At 53.5% G+C, this 23,179-nt stretch overlaps 1 protein-coding gene across 3 annotated transcripts in view; it reads left to right on the forward strand.

Moving 5' to 3' along the window:
- The window catches only part of ABCC2 (ATP binding cassette subfamily C member 2), a 64,797-nt gene that overhangs the window by 31,813 nt on the left and 9,805 nt on the right, over positions 1-23,179 (forward strand). For all 3 annotated transcript variants that reach the window (XM_084634405.1, XM_084634406.1, XM_084634407.1), the window contains 13 exons: positions 301-427; positions 2,682-2,858; positions 3,886-4,053; positions 4,836-5,022; positions 6,946-7,069; positions 7,832-7,964; positions 9,764-9,983; positions 10,305-10,459; positions 11,140-11,295; positions 11,469-11,668; positions 16,076-16,202; positions 16,725-16,826; positions 17,005-17,148. In XM_084634405.1, the coding sequence (XP_084490531.1) occupies positions 301-427; positions 2,682-2,858; positions 3,886-4,053; positions 4,836-5,022; positions 6,946-7,069; positions 7,832-7,964; positions 9,764-9,983; positions 10,305-10,459; positions 11,140-11,295; positions 11,469-11,668; positions 16,076-16,202; positions 16,725-16,826; positions 17,005-17,148 (2,020 nt within the window). The remainder of the gene's footprint in view (positions 1-300; positions 428-2,681; positions 2,859-3,885; positions 4,054-4,835; positions 5,023-6,945; positions 7,070-7,831; positions 7,965-9,763; positions 9,984-10,304; positions 10,460-11,139; positions 11,296-11,468; positions 11,669-16,075; positions 16,203-16,724; positions 16,827-17,004; positions 17,149-23,179) is intronic.

Consider the following 23,179-nt stretch of genomic DNA (forward strand, 5'->3'; position numbering starts at 1 on the left):
GGATCTGTGGCATGGGATGGCAGCCAGGACCCTGGGCGCGGGCCGGAAACCAGGATGCCAGGCACACCGGGATGCTGGGCATGGGGTTGGCAGCAGGGATCCCCGGGCATGGGGATCCCCGGGCAGCAGGGATCCCCATGCTGTAGCAGCCCCCACATTCCTAATTCCCCGGTTAAACGTTTAACCATGTAACCGTAGAATTTTAATTGGTTACACGGTTATTGTTTTTACGCGTTATTTACATCCCTAGTAGCTGCTCAGCGCTGCTCTGTGTCCCACTCAGCTCTCTTGTCCTTCCAGGGTCACTCTGGATATCAAGCCTGGGTGTCTGGTGGCTGTGGTCGGGGCTGTGGGCTCAGGGAAATCCTCACTGGTGTCAGCCGTGCTAGGAGAGATGGAGAACCTCAAGGGGCACATTAACATCCAGGTGAGAGGAGCTGCCCTGGGTGGAGGAGGCCCCGTGAGCTGCTGTTGGATCCTGGGGGGCACTTAAGAGTTCCCACCCCAGGCAAAGATGTGAACACCAAGGCCCCTCCCACCCTTCTCCCCAGCCAGTATCCAGGCCAAACAGCCTCAGTCATGACTTGCAGATTTCCCTGGTATTCCAGCTCTGGGACACCCTCTAGCTCTGCTGGTGCCCCTCAGCCCCGCCCCACAGCCCGCTGCTCTTCCAGCCCTGGGTTCCCTATGTGCATATCTTTGCCGATGCCCCTCAATCCTGATCTGCAGCCCCCCGCTACTCAAATTGTTCCTACCCGACTCTGCCAATACGCTTCAGACCTCCCTCACACACTTCATGCTATTGCTCCGGACATCCACTAACTGTCACAACCGATCACATGGCAGCTTGGTGCCATGGACAAATATCCACCCAGTTCATGGAAGTGAGAGCAAACCCTTGGTCTGTAGGGTGGAAAGGCTAGTTAGGGTCCTAGCCTCCAGCACCCTCTTCCCCCTAAGTCCTGGGGAGATGCAGTGAACAACATTTATCCTGCAGGATGTTTAGTGTCACAGGAATTATCAGCTCTGCCAAGCTGTCTGTTAAGAGCCAGAGCACACACCCCTGTTGTGAGTTCTGTACTTATGTTTCAGGAAAGATGTGGACAAATTGGAGAAAGCCCAGAGAAGAGCAACAAAAATGATTAAAGGTCTAGAAAACATGACCTATGAGGGAAGATTGAAAAAATTGGGTTTGTTTAATCTGGAGAAGAGAAGACTGAGGGGGGACATAATAACAGTTTTCAAGTACATAAAAGGTTGTTACATGGAGGAAAAATTGTTCTCCTTAACCTCTGAGGATTGGACAAGAAGCAGTGGGCTTAAATTGCAGCAAGTAAAGTTTAGGTTGGACATAAGGAAAAACATCCTGTCAGGGTGGTTAAGCACTGGGATAAATTGCCCAGGGAGGTTGTGGAATCTCTGTCATTGGAGATTTTTAAGAGCAGGTTGGACACACACCTGTCAGGGATGGTCTATAATACTTAGTCCTGCCTTGAGTGCAGGGGACTGGACTAGATGAGGTCCCTTCCAGTTCTAGGATTCTATTATTTCACCAGCCATGCATCAAGTGTAAACTCCTCAGGCATTATTACAGCCTAACCAGGGAGTCACAGACAGTACTCTTGGGTACTCTGATCTATCTTGTCACCCAGGTAAACTTGTCTTTGTGATAGATGGTCCCTTACACCAAAAATCACAACAACATTCAGTTTACTCCCAGTCCCAAAGGACCAGTCAGTCACTTTCCTCAGGTCAGTTGCACCTTAGATCTAACACCAAAGACAATGCTTGTAGCCAATCCTATAATAAATTAACTAAAGATATATTGACTAAGAAAAAGAAATGAGTGCTATTTACAAGGTTAAAGCAAATAAACAAACACACCAATGGGTTCCAATCTAAAGTTTCAAAAAGTAATAGAAGCTTCTATAATAAGCAAGCTCTATGTGTCCTTTAGGGCTAAGCGAGGCCAAGCATTGGGGATCTTTTGTTTATGCCTGGTAATTCTTGTCCTTCAAAGTCCAAGTGACATAAAAGATCCAGCTTCTTCTTTGGCAGGAATTTTTATTCCCTTCCCCCAGAGCTCAAGCTGATGGGATGATTCCTCTTCCTGGGAGTGTGGGGAGCAATTAACAACGTCTTTGTCCTCTGATGTTTCACAATGGCTCCTTTGTTTCAATGGGCTTTCTTGGTGGGCAAGGCCTAACCACTTCAATAGGAAGCCAGCATTTTACATTAGTTAATGCTTCGTTCCTGGTTCACAAGTTACACAGTTACAGGGGATTACAAAGTAAATGCTCAATATAACCTTAAAATGTGGGGTACAGATGTTGTAAGTGAGATTACTACATGCAGCTCCTACCAGCATTTCATAATGTCTAACCACATTCTCATACACCTCAACTTTATTTGAACAATGCCAACACACAGCTGAGCCAGACTGGTTTCCAGCAATGTATTGGTCTATGTTCAGCTGAGGCCTAGAGGCCTTGGCATGAGCTGGCACCTGGTCTGCCAATGTCACAATCTCATCTTGGCTTTGTCTAGTTCCCTGCACAGGGGATGTGACTGCTCCCATCCCAGGCCCAACTCCCCCATCCCTCCTTTCCCCAGCCCCTAGTCCAGGGCCCAAGTCCTGCACTGACTGGATGAGTCAGCTCAGATTGGGCTCTTCCCTCCAGGGCTCTGTGGCCTACGTTCCCCAGCAGGCCTGGATCCAGAACGCCACGCTGAAGGACAACATTCTTTTTGGGTTAGAACTGGATGAGGCTAGGTACCAGCGGGTTGTGGAGGCCTGTGCTCTCCTTCCAGACCTGAAGCTGCTCCCTGGAGGTGACCTCACGGAGATTGGAGAGAAGGTATTGGCACTGGGCATGTCGGGGAAGGAGAGTGTGATGGAGGGGAAGGCTGGGAGGAGGCGCCCTGGGGAGTAGGTGGGGGATAGGAGCGGGGGAGGTGTCTGGGGTGGCTCAGAGAGGGTGGAGGGTGTGTTAGTGTAGGAAGCTTGAGGGTCGTGTGGTAGTAGGAATGGGTGGCTCGTGGGCATCTGAGGAAGGTAGAAGAAGAGGAGGAGGTATGTGGAGTTGGGGAGGTGCACGGGTGTCCAAGGCTGAGGAGGAATGTTTGGTGGTAGAAGCAGCAGCCCCTGGGTGTGTATTTGGGAGGTAATGATGGAGAACACTTGGGGAGTGTCTGGAGCTCCTAGGGGTGGGATGGGGGTGGCATAGAACATGTGGCGCTCGGGGGAAGGGCTGTCTGGAGCACGTGGGGGTAGGGTGGGGGTGCAGAGAGCATATGGGGCACAGGGGGGCTGTCTGGAGCACGTGGGGGTAGGGTGGGGGTGCAGAGAGCATATGGGGCACAGGGGGGCTGTCTGGAGCACGTGGGGGTAGGGTGGGGGTGCAGAGAGCATATGGGGCACAGGGGGGCTGTCTGGAGCACGTGGGGGTTGGGTGGGAGTGCAGAGAGCGTATGGTGCTATCTGGATCACGTGGGGTAGGACGGTGCTGCAGAGGGCGTGGGAGCGTATGGTGCTTAGGGGCTGTCTGGAGCATGTAGGAGTAGGATGGGGGTGCAGAGAGTGTATGATGCTCGGGGGGGGCTGTCTGGAGAACATGGGAGTAGGGTGGGGGTGCAGAGAGCGTATGGTGCTTGTCGGGGCTGTCTGGAGCATGTAGGGATAAGGTAGGGGGTACAGAGTGTCTGGAGCCTGTGAGGGTAGGGTGGGGGTGCAGAGAGCGTGTGATGCTCGGGGGGGGCTGTCTGGAGAACATGGGGCTGGGTGAGGGTGAGTGAGCACCAGTGGAAGACTTTGCTCCCCTCAGTCAGCACACTGGGGTGCCGGGAGAGCCCCAGGACTTACAGTCAGGTGCTTTCCCCTACCAGGGCATTAACCTGAGTGGGGGCCAGAAGCAGCGGGTCAGCCTGGCTAGGGCGGTGTACAGCAACGCAGATATCTACCTTCTCGACGACCCCCTGTCGGCCGTAGATGCTCACGTGGGGAAGCACCTCTTTGACCAGGTGCTGGGGCCGGACGGGCTGCTGCAGGGCAAGGTGAGAACAGCCCCAAACTAATCGGGGCAGGGAGCAGTCCCCACCTAGGAGATTTCCCCCATCAACCCTCATCTGGGGCACTTCTGGTGTGGCCCCCTCTGCAGCCAGGCAAGCCCTCTTAGTGGCTTAACAGGGGGCTTGAACGAGGGGCTAGTTGGTGGGCAGTTCTGTGCAGTTGGCAACAGGAACACCTCCAGGCTCTCCACTGGGGGCGTGAGTGGACGAGGGGGGCCCTGTGCATCCCCAGCCAGGGGTGAGGGTAGATGACAGAGTGCCCCGCAGGTTCCCAGACAGAGCTGGGGGAATCACAGAATATCAGGGTTGGAAGGGACCTCAGGAGGTCATCTAGTCCAACCCCTTGCTCAAAGCAGGGCCAATCCCCAACTAAATCTAAATGGTGAAGGGGCATGATGGGGAGCCTGGCAGGTCCCTAGCGGTGGGCAGGAGTGGATGATGGGGAGCCCGTTGAGTCCCCAGCTGGGGACGGTAATAGGTGAGGGGGAGCCCAGCAGGTCCCCAGCTGGTGGCGAGTGAGGGGGAGCCCTCTGGGTCCCCAGCTTGGGGCAGGGCTGAAAGAGGGGGAACCCTGTGAGTCCCCAGCCAGGGGGGGAGTGGGTGAGGGGGAGCCCTGCAGGTCCCCAACCAGGGGGGGGAGGTAGGTGATGGAGTGCCCTGCCGGTCCTCAGCCGGGGGTGGCATGTGTTTCCAGCCAAGGACACGGGAGGGGGCGGCAGTCCTGTAGCTGCTGGACCCTGTAACCTCTGTGCCATTCTTCGTGGCAGACCCGGATCCTGGTGACGCACAGTATCAGTTTCCTGCCAAAGACGGATGAGATTGTCGTGCTGGTGGCCGGTGCCGTGTCTGAGCAGGGCTCCTACAGCACCTTGCTGGCTAACGGGGGGGCCTTCGCTCAGCTCTTGAGCATGTATGGAAGCCAGGAGGGTAGCACCCCCGAGGGGGAGGCCACAGGTACAGGGGCATGTGCTGGACCCAGGGTCAGCTTCATACAGGTGCCCATGGAGTCCTGTTTTGTGCTGTGTTGCCCAGAGCGCCGCAGTGTTGGCGGGAGGGAAGGAGACAGCCCTAACTCACCCACCTGGGGTTTGCCCCTGTTAACGAGGTGTGACAAAGTTCTGTCCTTGCCTCCGTGGGTCCCACGTTTCCTGGCGGATTTCGCTAGCCTCAGAGGCTCACTGTGACCCTCCACGTAACCCGTCTTTCTCTAGGGACAAGGGTCACAGTTTACTGAGCCATTTTCATCATAAGCCAGCGAGGGAGGTGAGAAGTTATCCTTCCTTGCACAGTCTCTGTTGTCTCCCAGTCTCAGTGATTAATCAGAGGGCAAAGGTGGGGGCGGGAAGCCTGGGCCCACCCTCTACTCCGGGTAGAGTAGCCCGGGGACCCTAATAGTATCAGCTATGGTAGCTGACCTTTTAGAAACATGACATGTACAATTCCCTGGGCTACTTCCCCCACCGCAGCCCTCACTTCCTCAAGCTCCACTTCACCCTTACCTCAGGGCCTCCTTCCTTGTGCCTGATATGGTGTGTATTACTCAGCCTCTCCAACAGCACAACTTCCTCCCACATCTCCTGACATACACACCCACCAGACTAACTGGGAGGCTTTTAACTAGTTTCAGCCAGTCCCCTGATTGGCTTCAGGTGTCCCAATCAACCTAGCCTTCTCCCTGCCTTCTGGAAAGTTCTTAATTGGCCCCAGGTGTCTTAATTGACCTGGAGCAGCTGCCATTTCACTTAACCTGGTACCAGGGATTTGTTTAGCGTGGAGCTAACATATCTATCTCCCACTACTTTTCTATAGCCATCTGGCCTTGCCCCGTCACAGAGGGTAACACTAATACAAGGAGAGTCTCGGCCTGCACTGTCTCCGGGGCTTGGGTCTGTCTCTGCAGGGCCTTTCTGTTTCTGCCCCTTCCCCTCTGCCTCCGGGGACACACCAAACCTGCCTCCTCCTGAACTGGACCCAGTGTGACGCAGCTCGTCTTACCTCAGTATGAGTCAGCAGAAAGAGCTATATGGCTCTGCAGGAACCTTGCCCTGACCCCTGCTGGGAACCTTCCCACCCACAGTGGTTCCCAGAGCATGGTCTCTTCTCCTTCCCTGTTCAGCTTGGCTGGAGCTCAGGCCCCAAAGCCCCATGCTGCGGCTGGGAGACCGCGCTCACCTTGCCGCTTGGACGTTCCCCTTTCTGTGGCTAGGAGCAAGCCCAGCGTCTCACCTGAGGAGAGTGTGCAGTCCTGGGAAGCCAGAAAAGGCCCTTGGTTTCCCCAAGACGGGCCCTGACAAGGAGTGGGACGGTTCCACCTAGAGAACACTGCACTCTTACTCCTAGGGGCGAAGGGTTCCCACTCCAGCTCAGAGCAGGGGTCTGTGTAGCCCAGTACCCCATCTCCAACAGGGGCCACCAGCACCAGCTGCTTCAGGGGAGAGAGCTAGGAACCTGTCAGATGGCAGCAAGAGTGATCAGCAGACAGTAGCCCCTCCTCAGGGCCTGGGTTTGCATCACCGGAGGTGGGGATTCCCCGCGCCCTGTATATTCCACTCCACACTTTTCCAAGAGTCTGTTTTAGTCTGACACATTGTTCGATATAGTCTTTTGAGCCCCCAGGAATTACATCTCCCCACTCCAGAGGTTACATACATCCCTGCCCACCATCACACACAAGCCGTTCATGTAATACAATGGACCCCAAGGATACTTGAGCACAGTTTAATAAGGGCTCCTGAAGGTATTGCAGGGAGCTCTTGGCTGCTGTGCAGGAGGACACAGCACAGGCCTGGTACTACGTAGCCGTGTGCTGCTCTCTGTTCAATGCTGAATGCCACATCCAGTCCAGGTGCCTCCTAACTCCTGTGTCTGCTATTTCAGTGGAAGCTGCAGAGGAGCAAGACGGCGAGGTCCCTGAGACTAGCCCGGAGGAAGTGCCAGCTGACATAGTGACCATGACCCTGAAAAGAGAAGCCAGCATCCAGCAGAGAGGATTCAGCCGCAGGTAGGAACCTGTCCCCAGTCATTGGATCTCATTCCCCCACCACCAGAACCTCTCCCTTTCCGTCCCTCTCCCTGTCCAGGCATCTCCCTCTACCCTGGGCCTCTGCTGGGCTTCCTGGGATGGAGGGGCCCTGTGTGAGGCTTCACTTCTTGGGGAACCTGTGGGAAAGCGTCTGAGAGCCCTGGTCTCTGGAGCCTCCCTGACCTGCATGGCATGTGGGGCCCTCTGCTTTGCTCAGCTGCTGATCGGAAAGGGCCTGTCTGTCATGGTTCTGCTCCCCAGCCCAGGCTCGGCAAGTTCCTGCCTGCAGGGTTTCTCCAGCAGTCTTCCCCCCACGCTCCCCTGTTGCAGCTGCCTCCCGACCCCACCGCTTTCTGCTCCCCCACAATGCACTGGGCAGGATCGCGCTGCTGAGTAGCTAGCTTCCCCTCTAGTGTGACTTATCCAGCGGTTTCTGTATGTCAGACATCCAGCCCTTGGGCTTTTCCCTGGGGCTGGCTGGCTGGGCAAAGGTGTGTCCGGAGTGCGGGGCTGGGCTTGTTTAGCTGGAGAGGGTGGGAACAACGCTGGACTCGGAGGAATTACCAAAGGGTCCAGTTGAAATGTTTCTCTCGCCAAAGTCAGTGAGTCCCATGGCTGGTCCCTGGCAGATCCCGCTGCAGCCAGCATGCTGGAGCGGGAGGCTCAGTGCGGGGCGAGGCGGGTGGGTGGCTCCAAGTGCAGCTGCCCCGTGGCTAACGATGAGCAATCGCCCTATTGCAGCCTCAGCACCAGCAGCAACGGGTCCCTGCGAAAGGCCCTGCGAGCGAGTGAGGTGGGGCCCAAGGACAAGCAGCCTTCTGAGGAGGTGACAGGACAGAGGCTGATTGAGAAGGAGGCCATGGAAACGGGGAAGGTGAGAGAAGGGATCTTGTGGCTTGGGGGCGGGGACACTGTGAAATCCCACCCCACAGCTCGCCGCTTTACAACCATAATAGTTGCTTGAGAAAACTGACCCTCAGCTTTGCTGACCCCCATTTCACTGCTCCCGGCCTCTGGGTGAAGAGGGAGGCATGGAGGGGTGCTGCTGGGGTGTGTTTTGAGGGTGGGCTGCTGGCTATGGGAAGGCAGGGTGGGCGGGCAGTGCTGGGGAGAGCAGGGTTGGGGTGTGTGGGGGGCTGTGTGGGGAGAGTGTGCGGGACTAGGTGGTGCTCTGAGGGGGCTTGATGATGCTGTGTGGGGAGGGCATGGGATTCTGGGCAGTGCGGTGGGAAGGGTGTGGGAGCCTACGCGGTGCTGGGGGGCGGGCTGGGCGGGGGCTGGGTGGGGAGGGCGCGGGAGCCGGGTGGTGCTGGGGGGTGCAGGCTGGGCGGTGCTGTGGGGGGGGACTGGGCGGGGGCTCGGTGGGGAGGGCGCGGGAGCCTGGTGGTGCTGGGGGGGCAGGCTGGGCGGTGCTGGGCGGGGGCTGGGTGGGGAGGGCGCGGGAGCCGGGCGGTGCTGGGGGGGCGGGCTGGGCGGGGGCTGGGTGGGGAGGGCGCGGGAGCCGGGCGGTGCTGGGGGGGCAGGCTGGGCGGTGCTGGGCGGGGGCTGGGTGGGGAGGGCGCGGGAGCCGGGCGGTGCTGGGGGGTGCAGGCTGGGCGGTGCTGTGGGGGGGGGACTGGGCGGGGGCTGGGTGGGAAGGGCACGGGAGCCTGGCGGTGCTGGGGGGGCGGGCTGGGCGGTGCTGTGGGGGCGGGCTGGGCGGGGGCTGGGTGGGGAGGGCGCGGGAGCCTGGCGGTGCTGGGGGGGCGGGCTGGGCAGGGGCTGGATGGGGAGGGCGCGGGAGCTGGGCGGTGCTGGGGGGTGCAGGCTGGGCGGTGCTGGGGGGGTACTGGGCGGGGGCTGGGTGGGGAGGGCGCGGGAGCCTGGGGGGCGGCTGGGCAGTGCTGTGGGGGGGGACTGGACGGGTGCTGGGTGGGGAGGGCGCGGGAGCCTGGCGGTGCTGGGGGGGGACTGGGCAGGGGCTGGGGGGGAGGGTGCGGGAGCCTGGCAGTGCTGTGGGGGGGACTGGGCGGGGGCTGGGTGGGGAGGGCGCGGGAGCCGGGCGGTGCTGGGGGGGGGCAGGCTGGGCGGTGCTGTGGGGGGGGACTGGGCAGGGGCTGGGGGGGAGGGCGTGGGAGCCGGGCGGTGCTGGGGGGGGGCAGGCTGGGCGGTGCTGTGGGGGGGGACTGGGCGGGGGCTGGGTGGGGAGGCCGCGGGAGCCGGGCGGTGCTGGGGGGGGCAGGCTGGGCGGTGCTGTGGGGGGGGACTGGGCGGGGGCTGGGGGGGAGGGCGCAGGAGCCGGGCGGTGCTGGGGGGGGCAGGCTGGGTGGTGCTGTGGGGGGGACTGGGCGGGGGCTGGGTGGGGAGGGCGCGGGAGCCGGGCGGTGCTGGGGGGGGGCAGGCTGGGCGGTGCTGTGGGGGGGGGACTGGGGGGGAGGGCGCAGGAGCCGGGCGGTGCTGGGGGGGGCAGGCTGGGTGGTGCTGTGGGGGGGGACTGGGCGGGGGCTGGGGGGGAGGGCGCGGGAGCCTGGCGGTGCTGGGGGGGCGGGCTGGGCGGCGGCTGGGCGGAGGCTGTGGGGGGGTTGAGTGCCGCTGTGTGGGGAGGGCAGAGGTGTGGCCTGCAGGCAGAGCTGCGTCGGGTGCGTGCGGCGGCTGGACTCCCTGGGACGCCACCACAGCTGTGCAGCTCTGCAGGTGAAGTTCTCTCTGTACCTGCGGTACCTACGCGCCGTGGGCTGGGGATTCTCCGCCTGGGTTTTCGTCACCTACGTTGCACAATATGCCGCCTTCGTGGGCTCCAACCTGTGGCTCAGTGACTGGACCGACGACTCGCTGCAGTACTGGAACAAGACTTACCCAACCTCTCAGCGGGACATGCGGATCGGGGTCTTCGGGGCGCTGGGCATGGCGCAGGGTACGTCTGGGGACCCACCCAGTTGAAATGGGATGTTGTGAGCTGGGGGCACTTGGACTGGAGAGCCCAGGGAAGGGTTGCTGAGGCCCCAGGCCTCTGCTTGAGCTGGCAGTTTGCCAGGGCCCAAGATTCCCCCCAGTGCACTGGATGGGGTTGCCAAGATTTCCCTGGGAGCTGGGAGCAGGCAGCTGGGGTCTGAGGCCTCCCTGGAAGCTGGAGGATTGCAGCCCAGCAGCACCCAATCTCTCCATGTGTGCCGGGGCTATGTCGGGCCCAAGGTCCCGTGAGCCTGACCCTAACTGGCACATGCATGCGTTCTAGCTGCCTTCCTGATGGCCGGAGCCCTCCTGGCTTCCCGCGGTGCCATCCGGGCCTCCCACGTGCTGCACCAGCAGCTGCTCAGCAATATCTTGCGGGTGCCCATGAGCTTCTTCGACACGACCCCCATGGGTCGCATCATCAACAGATTTGCCAAGGTGAGAGCTTGTGTCGGGGGGACCCTGTGCCCAGTTGTCCTGGCGGGATCAGCGCCAGGGGTGGCAGCAGAGGGAGGGACGTTCCGTCAAATGTTTCACAGGCACATTTCTTGCTGCAATGCCAGGAGCTTTATCCTAGAAACCCTCACCCGGGGCAATTCCTGTGCTGGTGGAGACATGACGCCTTCCCCAACAGCCCACTGCCTTGTCAGTAGCCTCACGTGGCAGCATTTGGTCAGGTCTCAGCAGGGCTTTGTGATGTGAACAAGGTGGGTCCAAACTAGGAACCTGACGGGCCTTTAATCACGCAGAGCTAGAGCAGGAGTGGAGTCTAGTGGTTAGAGCTGGGGGGACTGAGAGCCAGGACTCCTGGTTCTGTTCTCAGATCTGGGAGGACGTGGGGTCTAATGGTTAGAATATGGGGATCTGGAAATCAAGACCCCTGCGTTCATTTTCCCAGCTGTGCCACTGACTCACGACATGCCCCATGAGGCAAGCCCCTTCCCCTCTCTCTGCGTCAGTCTCCCTGTCTGGACAGCAGGATCACGCTGAGCCCCAGGGCTGGAAGGCAGAGTGGTATCAGAGCGTCCCTTAGCACGTGCAGGGCCCTCTGGCCTCCTCCTGTCGCGCAGGGCCTTGCATCACTGCCTGCATCTCCCCTCTTCTCCATCTGTTCCCAGGACATCTTTACTGTGGATGAGACCATCCCCATGTCCTTCCGTAGCTGGCTGACCTGCTTTCTGGGCATCATCAGCACCCTGCTCATGATCTGCCTGGCCACCCCCTACTTCGCTCTCATCATCATTCCCTTGGGCATCTTCTATTTCTTCCTGCTGGTGAGTGGTTCTGGCACTTTTGGCGCAATGGGCGGGGCAGAGCTCAGCCTCTCTCCTTCCTTGGGCATTCCCAGAGCAGACACACCTAGCGGAACTGAGGTCTCTGCCATCTGCCACGGGTGGGAAGGTCCTGGGTGCCCATTGCAGTAATGGAGCTGCTTCTCTGGTCCCAGCGCATCTACGTCTCCACGTCCCGCCAGCTGAGACGTCTGGATTCCGTCACCAGGTCTCCCATCTATTCCCACTTCAGCGAGACAGTGTCAGGCCTGTCTGTGATCAGGGCCTACGGACACCAGGCGCGGTTCCTGCAGCACAACGACCAGATCATGGACATCAACCAGAAAAGTGTTTACTCCTGGATTGTCTCGAATAGGTGAGATGACTCCTCCCCCAAAGGGACAGACCAGCAGGGCTTGTATTCATCATGTGACTGGGCTGAGTGCAGCTCGCTGCAGTAAAATCAGTGCACGTGATTTCGATGGCTGTGGGGGGATCACTAGGAGCTGGGGCTCTCCTGGCCTTTGGCTTATCTGAAGAGCCTCATTTGGCCTCTGGATGTTCTGGGTCTTGGCTGGCTGAACTGGATACTGTGGAGCTAACACCATAAGGTTCCAGACCCTGCATGGAGTCTGCATATTTCTGTTAGGAACAGGGGACTTTTGGGACAGGATCACATTCTAGCACGGGGCCTTGTTGGGGTGATTTTGGCTGATAGGGTGGGGCGCTGCTGGGGGCTTCCATAGGCGGCGAGTTATATGGGCCTATGCTCCATCAATATTCAGGCTCCACCAATGTTTGGGCTTATATTTTCAGAGCCATCCTGTCCATAGGATGGACCGGGGGAACCACCCCAGGCCCCGCTCTTTGGGGAGCCCCACGCTTCAGTGGGACGTGGGGTACAGGGCATCCTGGGGGGCCTAGCGGGGGGCCTGGTGCTGGCCAGCCTCTTCCCATCCCTCCTCTGCCGCACTCCATCCCTTCCCCCAAGCCCTGCTCCACCCCCTCCCCACCCCAATTCCACCTCTTCCCCCAAGTCCCCACCCTGCCTCTTTCCAGCTTCCTCCCCCTCCTCCAAGCGATGCCAGGAGCCGGCAGGACAGGGAAGGCTGGGGCCGGGTTGCTCGCTGCTGCCGGTGCCAGGCCGCCCTGTACCCCACATCCCCCTGAAGCGTGGGGCCTGGGGCGGTTGTCCCGGTACATCCTATGGATGGGACGGTTCTGCTTGGACCCATTCTGGGCACCACCAAAAATTATACAAACCTGGTGCCCATGGGATTCATGGAGAACTGGGGAGGTTACACTGTGGGGTGCTGAGGTGTTCTGGATCAGTATTAGGAGTATTGGATGCTTCAGATAGATTGGGATGGTTCTGATGGGTGTTGGAGTGCTTGACTGAATGCTGGAGGGCATTGTTGGGTGTTGGGCACATTGCTGGTTGAGTGCTTTGGGTGGGTGGGGCTTAGAAGCTAGGAATTGTAGAAAATTGATAAGGGAAGCAAAATAACACACTGCGACATCTATAGCCAGAAGAGTAAGGGACAATAAAAAGGGATTTTTAAACGTGTATTAAGAACAGAAGGAATCCTAACAACGGTATTGATCCATTACTAGATGGAAATGCTAAAATTTTCCTATTCTATTCTAAGTATGAGCGCCTTCTAGTAGTGTATTAAGCACTATAATTACATATCTGTCACATGTTGTTTGTTCTGTCATCCTCTCCCCAGAGGGAGAGGTGTGTGCAGTGAAGTGTCTTGTTTCAATAGTTTTTTTTAGGGCTGTCAAGCTATTAAATAATTAATCGCGATTAAGCTCGCGATCTAAAAAATTAATTGCGCAATTAATCGTGCTGTTAAACAATAATAGAATACCTTTTATTTAAATATTTTTGGATGTTTTCTACATTTTCAAATATATTTATTTCAATTACAACATGGAATACAAAGTGTACAGTGCTCACTTTATTTTTTATTACAAATATTTGCACTGTGAAAACCAAAAGAAATAGTATTTTTCAATTCACCTAATACAAGCACTGTAGTGCAATCTCTATCATGAAAGTTGAACTTACAAATGTAGAATTATGTTAAAAAATAACTGCATTCAAAAATAAAACAATGTAAAACTTTACAGTGTACAAGTCCACTCAGTCCTACTTCTTGTTCAGCCAATTGCTCAGACAAACAAGTTTGGTTACAATTTGCAGGAGATAATGCTGCCCTACATTGTCTCCCTGTCTACCCCATCTCTTCTTCTACCCTGCTCCGCCTAGGTACATTGATTCATAGGTTATAAAACCAGAAGGGGCCATTGTGATCATGTATCATGAACTCCTGCATAGCACAGGCCATGGGACTTCCTGGAATTCATGCAGATTTGAACTAGAGCAGACCTTTTGAAAAACGTCCAGTCCTCATTTAAAACACAGTAGTCCAGTAGCAGTCAAACCAGTGCCAAATGTAGAGGTAACCATAATCTGAGCCTACATCCTCTGTTGAGTGCTGTAGCTATTTTTAGAAATCTCACATTGGTACCCAAGTCTTTTTCAGAGCACTGCTTCCCAGGATAGAGTCCCCCATCCAGTAAATATGGCCTACGTTCTGTGTTCCTAGAGATATGATTATACCTTTGGCAGTATTGAAAAAGATATTGTTTGAGTGTGCCCAGCTTCCTGACTGATCAAGATTGCTCTCTGTCAGTGACCTGTCCTTTTCATTATTTATCATTTCCTCAATCTGTGTGTCATCTGCAAATGCTATCACTGGCGATTTTACGTTTTCTTCCATGACATAGATAAAAATGTTAAATAGCACAAGGTCAAGAACCAATCCCTGAGGGAACCCACTAGGCGGAGCAGGGTAGAAGGAGAGATGGGATGGACAGGGAGACAATGTAGGTGTGAGGTGCAATGGAAGTGACTGGTTTAGGTTAGATACTGGATGATTTGGGGGAGGATTTAGGATGAGAGAGTGAAAGTGACTTGGGGACAATTGAGCATGAGACCTGGTGATTTGGGAGGATGATTTATGATGAAACATGGTGTGACGGTGTTTCAGAGCTACACCCAGGGTGAATCACTACCACCTGCTCACAGCATGAGAGAGCCTTGTCTGTGCCCACCAGGGGAAACACTCCTCAGACACCAGCTACTTGTCTCTGTGAGCGCCTGCTCTTTCCCTCTGCAGGCGAGCAATTTACACACCTGCTTTGTCACACTTGAGTGACCAGTCCCCTATCTGCAGAACACCTGCTGTGTACACTGATCCACTGGCTCCACAGAGATCGTGCACCATAGTTCACCGGTTTCACCTCAGTTCAGCAGTTGCCCTAGCACAAGGCACTTGGACAGAAATTGAGGTTTATTTAACAGAGCTTGAGGTAAAGATTCAAATCAAAGCAAGTCTAAAGATTTGGAAAGATAAGATTACAAGTAAAAGAAAAACATTACGCTCAATCTCTAGCCTAGACTTATTCACAAGTTACTTTTCTGTCTAATCAGATATTTCTCACCCAAAGGTTGGTTCTTGCAGCGTTTGACCAGTCTAAAAAGCTGGGGTCAACTTTTTATGAACCAGGTTGACAGAGTGTCTTCTCCTGTCATGGATAACCACATGGGCAACTCTTCTCCTCTTTTACAGTCAGAGCCTATTGTCTGTTAGCCCATGGCCCCTTTTCCGAGAACTCTCTTGGAGTTTGTTTGTCCTTGTAAATCTCCAGCCAACATCTACTCCAGACAGTAAATAAACACCCTGTCTCCATGGGCGTCCATTGTTCTCATGTGGATTTGGTGGGCTCTCAGATGCCTCCTCCTCAAGTGGTAGTTTTCACTCCCAGCAGATTTGGAACACGAATATCCTACATTACATGGCTCTAAAATTGTTTTCCATAAAACATCTCCCAATAACTAGGACAATCAGCTAGACCTTCGCTTTCGCCAGAGACCACACACAGCCCCTTTTGGTGTAACGTTGAGGAAATGGTCAGACGCATATGTAATGTCCCTGGTGGCACATACCTGGGCGTGAGGTGACTGTGGGAGTCATGGGATGCTAGGAGAGATGCTAGTGAGGACGAGCTCCATCCAGATCAGGCTGACGTGGGGCTGGTAGCCTGGGGGACGTAACCAGATGACATGGCGAGGCTGATACCTCACCTTTGACTGAGTGGGTGTCTCCCCCCCTTCTGTGATGCGCCTGCAGCTGTGCCCCCTTTTATTTTTTGTATATATAAATACAAGGGAAGATATATGGTGTTACACAAGGGCTTTCCAGGTGAATACCCAGGCGTGATGGGACGGGGAGAATTTAGGATGTAACTGGGAGATGGGGATGATGAGAGGGAAATATTTAAAATGAGGCACAGCCAGCTGCCTGGGAGGGGCAGTTTAGTGTGAGTTGGGTGATTACTGGGAAAGAATATTGCTGGTCAGACAGTTGTTTGCCAGTGGGGTTTTATTAGGGTGCTCGCTCGCAGATGAGGTAGGGTGTGACAGGGTGGATTAGTAGGGAATATTGAGGCCACAGGTAGGAGATTAAGAGCACCAGTTCTGTGTGAGAAACAGGTGCCTGAGGGGAATATTTATGGTGAGGCCTGGGGAGGGGGATTGTGACGGACGTTCACTGCACTGATGGGTGCGGTGAGCGGATGGGGTGGTGCTGGGTGTTCCGGGTGGCCAGGAATGGTGCTGATGGTGCTCACTGTAAGTGCCCCACCATGCGAGCGTAGGTGCAGGCAGGCTTCTCTCTCCCACACCTCACCGCCAACGCTCTCCCTGCTGCAGGTGGCTGGCCATCCGCCAGGAGTTTGTCGGGAACCTGGTGGTTTTCTTTGCGGCTCTCCTGGCCGTGATTACAAGGGACTCTCTGGGGAGTGGCATCGTTGGGCTCTCCATCTCCTCAGCACTCAACGTGAGTCCAGCCGTTCAGGGGAACAAGGCCTCTCTGCTGTGCAGGGGCCTGCTCACATCCAGGGGGGCAGGGCTGTTCCCGGTGGCAGAGCCTCCGTGGCTGGTTCCTGCCTTCAGCTGGGAAGTGCTGCTGGGCATTTGGCCGGCAAAGGGGCTCTCTTCCGGGGGCTGCCAGCTGGGAGGGGGACACTGCTGGGGGGTGCTGGGATGGCTGGAGATAAGAAAGATGTTCCCATAGCGAGGGAGGAGGCATATGCTGGTCCAGGACAGGGGCACTCCCTCTGTGGGTCCTGGGCCAGGATGGGGCTGGGAAGGGGACTGTCCCATTGGGAGGAGGTGGGGACAGGGCAGGGGCCTTGCTGCTGGATGCAACGGGGTGAGCGAGGTTGGGGGGCCTGCTGCTTGGTGTGTTATAGCAGGATGGGGTCAGGATGCAGAAGCTCCTGCTTGGGGCACTGGGCCCTAGGAAGGGGCGAAGGTTTGGGTGTTCCAGGCTCAGGACCCGCTGGTCTCTGCTGTGCAGATAACCCAGACGCTGAACTGGCTGGTGCGGATGACATCGGAGCTGGAAACCAACATCGTGGCAGTGGAGCGAGTTCATGAGTACACGCAGGTGGAGAATGAGGTGAGAGCGGGTGAGGGAAAGGTGACTGGGAGATAGAGCGGGAAGTGGTACAGGGAGAACTGGGCACCTCTGCTTCTCTGCATATCTCACTTCATTTGCATGTTGCTACCCAGAGTGCTTTGCACCACAGTTCCCCAGTTATCAGACATCCTTTTAACACTCCTTCGCCAACCCCCAGGCTCCGTGGGTGACGGAGCAGCGACCACCCCCCGGCTGGCCTAGCAAAGGCGAGATCCAGATTACTAACTACCAAGCCCGCTACCGACCTGGGCTGGAGCTGGTTCTTCATGGGCTCACCTGTGATATTGGGAGCACTGAAAAGGTGAGAAGCCTCCCCGACAGACCCCTCTGGTTCTTTGCTGTCAGCTAATGATGGGGGGGGAACCCCCTCAGGAGTTTGATTCCAGGACTGAAACACTCATTGATTCAGATCAGAGCCAGAAGACATCACTTTATTTTGGAGAATCCTCGAGTTTGAGGTCAGAAGGGACCACCAGATGATCTCGTCTGACCCTCTGTGTATCACAGGCCACCAGCCCCACTCAGCACCCACCCCCGAAGCCCAACAACCAAAATTAGACAAAACTACAACAGCTCTTAGACTAGATTATCTGCTGCAGCAGAGGAGAGGAGACACTTAGTTGCACCAGTGCCCGAGGCCCCTGCAGTGGCAGGGAATTGACTGAGATGTACCAAGATAATCCTGGCAAGTGACCCACATGCTGCAGAGGAAGATGAAAAACACCCAGGGTCACTGCCAATCTGACCAGGGGAAATTCCTTTCCAACTCCACATACGGTGACCAGTTAGACCCTTAGCATGGGAGCTAGAACCAGCCAGCCCAGCACCTGAAAGAAAGAATGAATGCTCGGTCTCACCTCAGAGCCCTGTCCCCCCACATCCCGTGTCTCATCTCCAGCTGTTGCCATCCCTGATGGTTCAGAGGAAGGAGACACCCCACCTCCCCAGAAAAAAACCCACAGAATACATTGAGGGAAAGGAAAAATTCCTTCCTGACCCCTCCAGGTGGCTGAAGTCCTGAAGCATGAGACAAACTGAAAGGAACCCCAGGGCTTCCAAGCCCTGCTCCCCACCATAAGAACGCCCAGACTGGGTCAGACCAAAGGCCCATCTAGCCCAATATCCTGTCTTCTGACAGTGGCTGGTGCCACATGCTTCAGAGGGATGACCAATCCTAGTCTTTTTAATCTCTTCTCATATGGAAGCTGTTCCATACCTTGATCATTTTTGTTACCATTTTCTGAACCTTTCCAGTTCCAATATATCTTTTTTGAGATGGGGCAACCACATCTGCACATAATATTCAAGATGTGGGCACACCAGGGATTTATATAGAGGCAATATGATATTTTCTGTCTTATTATTGTGGCAAGATGGCCAATGTTAGTATGGTGGGTCTTGCATTTTTCTTGGCAGGGGGGCTAAGACACCACCCCTTGCCCCTGCTCTTGGGCCACCGAGGTCTCGGCTAGTGGCCCAGAAAGGTGGTAGAGGAGGGAAGCAGGGGAGGGGTCTGGGTTTGCTCCTCACTCTGAGCCTCAACCCCTCTTATTAACCCCTGCAGGTTCTTACCCTCTTCCCCCTTGGATGGGGAACCTTTGGTCCTTAGACACTGGGGGAGGAAGTCTTCCTCACTTCAGTTCTCTGGTCTTTCAAATCTAACAACACACCTCCAAGCTCCAGTCCTCGCTCCTTTTTCTGACTGCCTGAAGCAGGGGGTTTTATTAGGGTCCTGACAGGGTTTAATTGACTACAGGTGCTCCAATTAACCTGTAGCAACCCTCCCTAGTCCACAGGGAACCACGCCTTAATTAGCCTAGGGTTTATATATTTTGCCTCTACCACTGCTCCCTGGCCATTCTGTATCACATTATCCATTCCTTTCCTAATTGGGATAGATAATTAGGTTTTTAACTGCTGCTGCACAAAGTGAATGTTTTCAGAGAACTATCCACAATGACTCTGAGATCTCTTTCTTGAGTAGTAACAGCTAATTTGGAGCCCATAATGTTGTATGTATAGTGGGGATTATGTTTTCCAGTGTGAATTACTTTGCACTTATCAACATTGAATTTCATCTGCCATTTTGTTGCTCAGTCACCCAGTTTTGTGAGATCCCTTTTTACTTCTTCACAACAACCATGACATGCTACCCTGTCATACAATTACACTCCTAAATGTGCCCAGGTCTCTCTCAAAACTAATTCAGTTGTTTGCCTCCATAACTCCTGTTGGAAGTTAATTCCAGTGCCTCTCTCCTCTGCAGGCTAGAAATCTTCTAATTTCTAAATAAGCTAAAATAACCCCAAGCTCTTCCAGTCTGCTCTCATAAAATAGACCCTCTGTTCCCTGGATCAGCCCTGCAGCTCTTCTCTGCACTGGTTCCTGTTTGAATTTGTCTTTCTTGAACATGGTTGGCCAGAACTTTACCCAGTATTCCAAATGAGGTCTTACCAGTGCATTGTACAGTGGCATTAATACTTCTCTCTCTCCACTGGAAACGCCTCGCCTGATACATCCTAGGATCACTTTGCCTTTTTTGCAGCCATATCACATTGGTAGCTTGTCATCCTTGTGATCAACCTACACACTCAGGTCTCTCTCCTCCTCTGTCACTTCCAAATGATGAGCCCCCCCAACTTGTAGCAGAAATTCTTATTCATAGAATCATAGAATATCAGGGTTGGAAGGGACCTCAGGAGGTCATCTAGTCCAACCCCCTGCTCAAAAGCAGGACCCATCCCCAATTAAATCATCCCAGCCAAGGCTTTGTCAAGCCTGACCTTAAAAACTTCTAAGGAAGGAGATTCCACCACCTCCCTAGGCAACGCATTCCAGTGTTTCACCACCCTCCTAGTGAAAAAGATTTTCCTAATATCCAACCTAAACCTCCCCCACTGCAACTTGAGACCATTACTCCTTGTCCTGTCCTCTTCCACCACTGAGAATAGTCTAGAACCATCCTCTCTGGAACCACCTCTCAGGTAGTTGAAAGCAGCTATCAAATCCCCCCTCATTCTCCTCTTCTGGAGACTAAACAATCCCAGTTCCCTCAGCCTCTCCTCATAAGTCATGTGTTCCAGACCCCTAATCATTTTTGTTGCCCTTCGCTGGACTCTCTCCAATTTATCCATATCCTTCTTGTAGTGTGGGGCCCAAAACTGGACACAGTACTCCAGATGAGGCCTCACCAATGTCGAATAGAGGGGGACGATCACGTCCCTCGATATGCTCGCTGTGCCCCTACTTATACATCCCAAAATGCCATTGGCCTTCTTGGCAACAAGGGCACACTGCTGACTCATATCCAGCTTCTTGTCCACTGTCACCCCTAGGTCCTTTTCCGCAGAACTGCTGCCTAGCCATTTGGTCCCTAGTCTGTAGCTGTGCATTGGGTTCTTCCGTCCTAAGTGCAGGATCCTGCACTTATCCTTATTGACCCTCATCAGATTTCTTTTGGCCCAATCCTCCAATTTGTCTAGGTCCCTCTGTATCCTATCCCTGCCCTCCAGCGTATCTACCACTCCTCCCAGTTTAGCATCATCCACAAATTTGCTGAGAGTGCAATGCACACCATCCTCCAGATCATTTATGAAGATATTGAACAAAACCGGCCCCAAGACCGACCCCTGGGGCACTCCACTTGACACCGGCTACCAACTAGACATGGAGCCATTGATCATTACCCGTTGAGCCCGACAATCTAGCCAACTTTCTACCCACCTTATAGTGCATTCATCCAGCCCATACTTCTTTAACTTGCTGACAAGAATACTGTGGGAAACCGTGTCAAAAGCTTTGCTAAAGTCAAGAAACAATACATCCACTGCTTTCCCTATTATTTATTATTAGACCCTAAGTACATGAGCTTACACTTTTGTATTATTGAATTGCATCTCATATCTGTCACTCCTGTCTTCAAGGACACTTCTACTATTTGTGCCAAGATCATTAATATTAATAAAAATACTGAATAAAATTGGTTCCTTGAAGAACTCCACTAGTGACCTCCCTTAAGTCTGATAGTTCACCTTTCAGCACAACCCGTTGCCTTCTTCCCTTTAGCCAGTTCCTTATTCACCTTGCAATTCTTGTACTAATCCCCATCTTCTCTACTTAGTAATTTTCCATGTTGTTCTGTGACAGGATCCCCGGGGTAAAACCTGGAACTGGAGTACCACTGTACTCTCCAGCTTGGGCTGTCTTGCCAATGTTTTGCTAGGGACAAACAGCAAACCCCTCCAGGTGCTGTTATCACTCAGCACAACAGCGTGTGGAGCCCCACATTCAGCTAGATTGCATGCATGCTCCCAGAGCCACTCACGAATCACACAGAGAAAGGCACCAGTCAGGCTTGACAAAGCCCTGGCTGGGAGGATTTAGTTGGGAATTGGTCCTGCTTTGAGCAGGGGGTTGGACTAGATGATCTCCTGAGGTCCCTTCCAACCCTGATATTCTATGATTCTAATTCCCCTCAGCTCCCCAGCCTGGCACTCCAGAGCTGTACTGTTCTGCCTGGTCAGAATCCTGACCTGTGTAAGTTTATTACCCAGTCTGCCCCTCCCTCAGTGTGGAGAGACATACACAAGCCTTTGTAAACTGAACTGAGATTTCCCAAGCACTTCAACCAAAACGCACTGTTTTAGGTAAAATATAAAACAGATTTATTAACAACAGAAAGATAGATTTTAAGTGATTATAAGTGGTAGGCGTAAAAGGTCAGAGCTAGTTACCAAAGAAAATAAAAGTAAGCGCACAATCTAAATCTTAAACCTTATTCGACTAGGCAGTATTTGGATCAAGCAGTTTTCTCACCCTACTGGATGTTACAATTCTTAATACACAGACTTCCCCTTTCAAGCCTGGGACCAGTCTCCTCAGTTGAAGTGTGTCTTCTCAGTGTTTTTGTTGCTTCTAGTGTAGGTAGAGGGAGGAGAAAGGTGAAAACATGATGCCACTGTCCCATATTGTATATCCTTCGTCCATGTGCTTGGAAGACACTAGCCCAGGCATGTCCTGGTGGGCTTTGCTGAGTCACAGAGCTAAGCAATTCCCCGGTGTAGTCTTGTGCAACTGAGTCATAGAGATGTAAATTCCTTGATTACAACTCCCCTGCTGATTAATGGTCATTTAACACCCTCCTGGGTGGGGCTCATCACCCTTATAGTAGAGACTCTCAGACTTACAACATATTTCATTAGCAACCATACAGCAAAATCTCATAACTTCATCCATATCGATGATATACATATTTTAACAGAACAATGTGTTTCAGCAGATCATGACCATTCATATGATATTCTACATGGCATGCTTTCTATGAAATATATCATAATTATACGACAAGGGTGGATATGGGGGTTCCAGGGTGCTGCTTTGAGGTACAGAGTGCCACAGGTATCATGTTGAATGCTTTACTGAAGTCCAAGTATATTGGATCTGCTGGATTTCCTTTATCTAAAAAGCAGTTATTTATCAAAGAAGGAAATCAGGTTACTCTGGCATAATATACTTTTGGTAAACTCATATTGCATTACATCCCCTTTTTTGTTTACCTCCATGAATTTAATTATTATTTACTTCACAACTTGTTCCAAAGTCTTGCATATTACTGAGGTCAGACTAATAGGTCTGTAATTGCCTGGATCACTTCTTTTCTGTTTCTTAAATATAGGTACAACATTGGTTATTCGCTAGTCATATGGTACTACCTCCCCAAATAGACAGATTTATTAAAAATCCTTGTTACCAGACTAGCAATTTCATATGCCAGTTCTTTCAGCCTTCTGGGATGGAAATTATCAGGTTTCTCCCCAATTTGAGTACATTAAGCTGTTGGAATTTTTCTTCCTCCTCAGATGTGGTTAACTTCACTCAGCCATACTGCCTTCATACACATGTTCCATATTATCATCCTGATTGGTAACTGAGGCAAAGTATTCATTTTGTTTTTGGGCAACACCTAGGTTATCTTTAATCTCCTCCCATCCACACTGAAAAGTGACCAAGCCTCATCCTTCCTTATTTTTATAACTAAAGCACTTCATTAGTTATTTTAATTTCTTTGACAAACATTAAACCATTTTGACTTTTAGAAATTCTCATTTTATTCCTACATTTTCTAATCTCCACAATATAGTTTTCTTGATTAATCCCTTTACCATTCCCCTAGGCTCTCTGCTTACTCCTAATAACTTTTTTGAGGTGTCAAGTATCAGAGGGGTAGCCGTGTTAGTCTGCATTTGTAAAAGCGAAAGAGTCTTGTGGCATCTTATAGACTAACAGATGTATTGGAGCATAAGCTTTCGTGGGTGAATACCCACTTCGTTGGA

Source organism: Lepidochelys olivacea (assembly GCF_965140295.1).
Source record: "Lepidochelys olivacea isolate rLepOli2 genome assembly, chromosome: 7".
In the NCBI taxonomy this organism is placed as follows: Eukaryota; Metazoa; Chordata; order Testudines; family Cheloniidae; genus Lepidochelys; species Lepidochelys olivacea.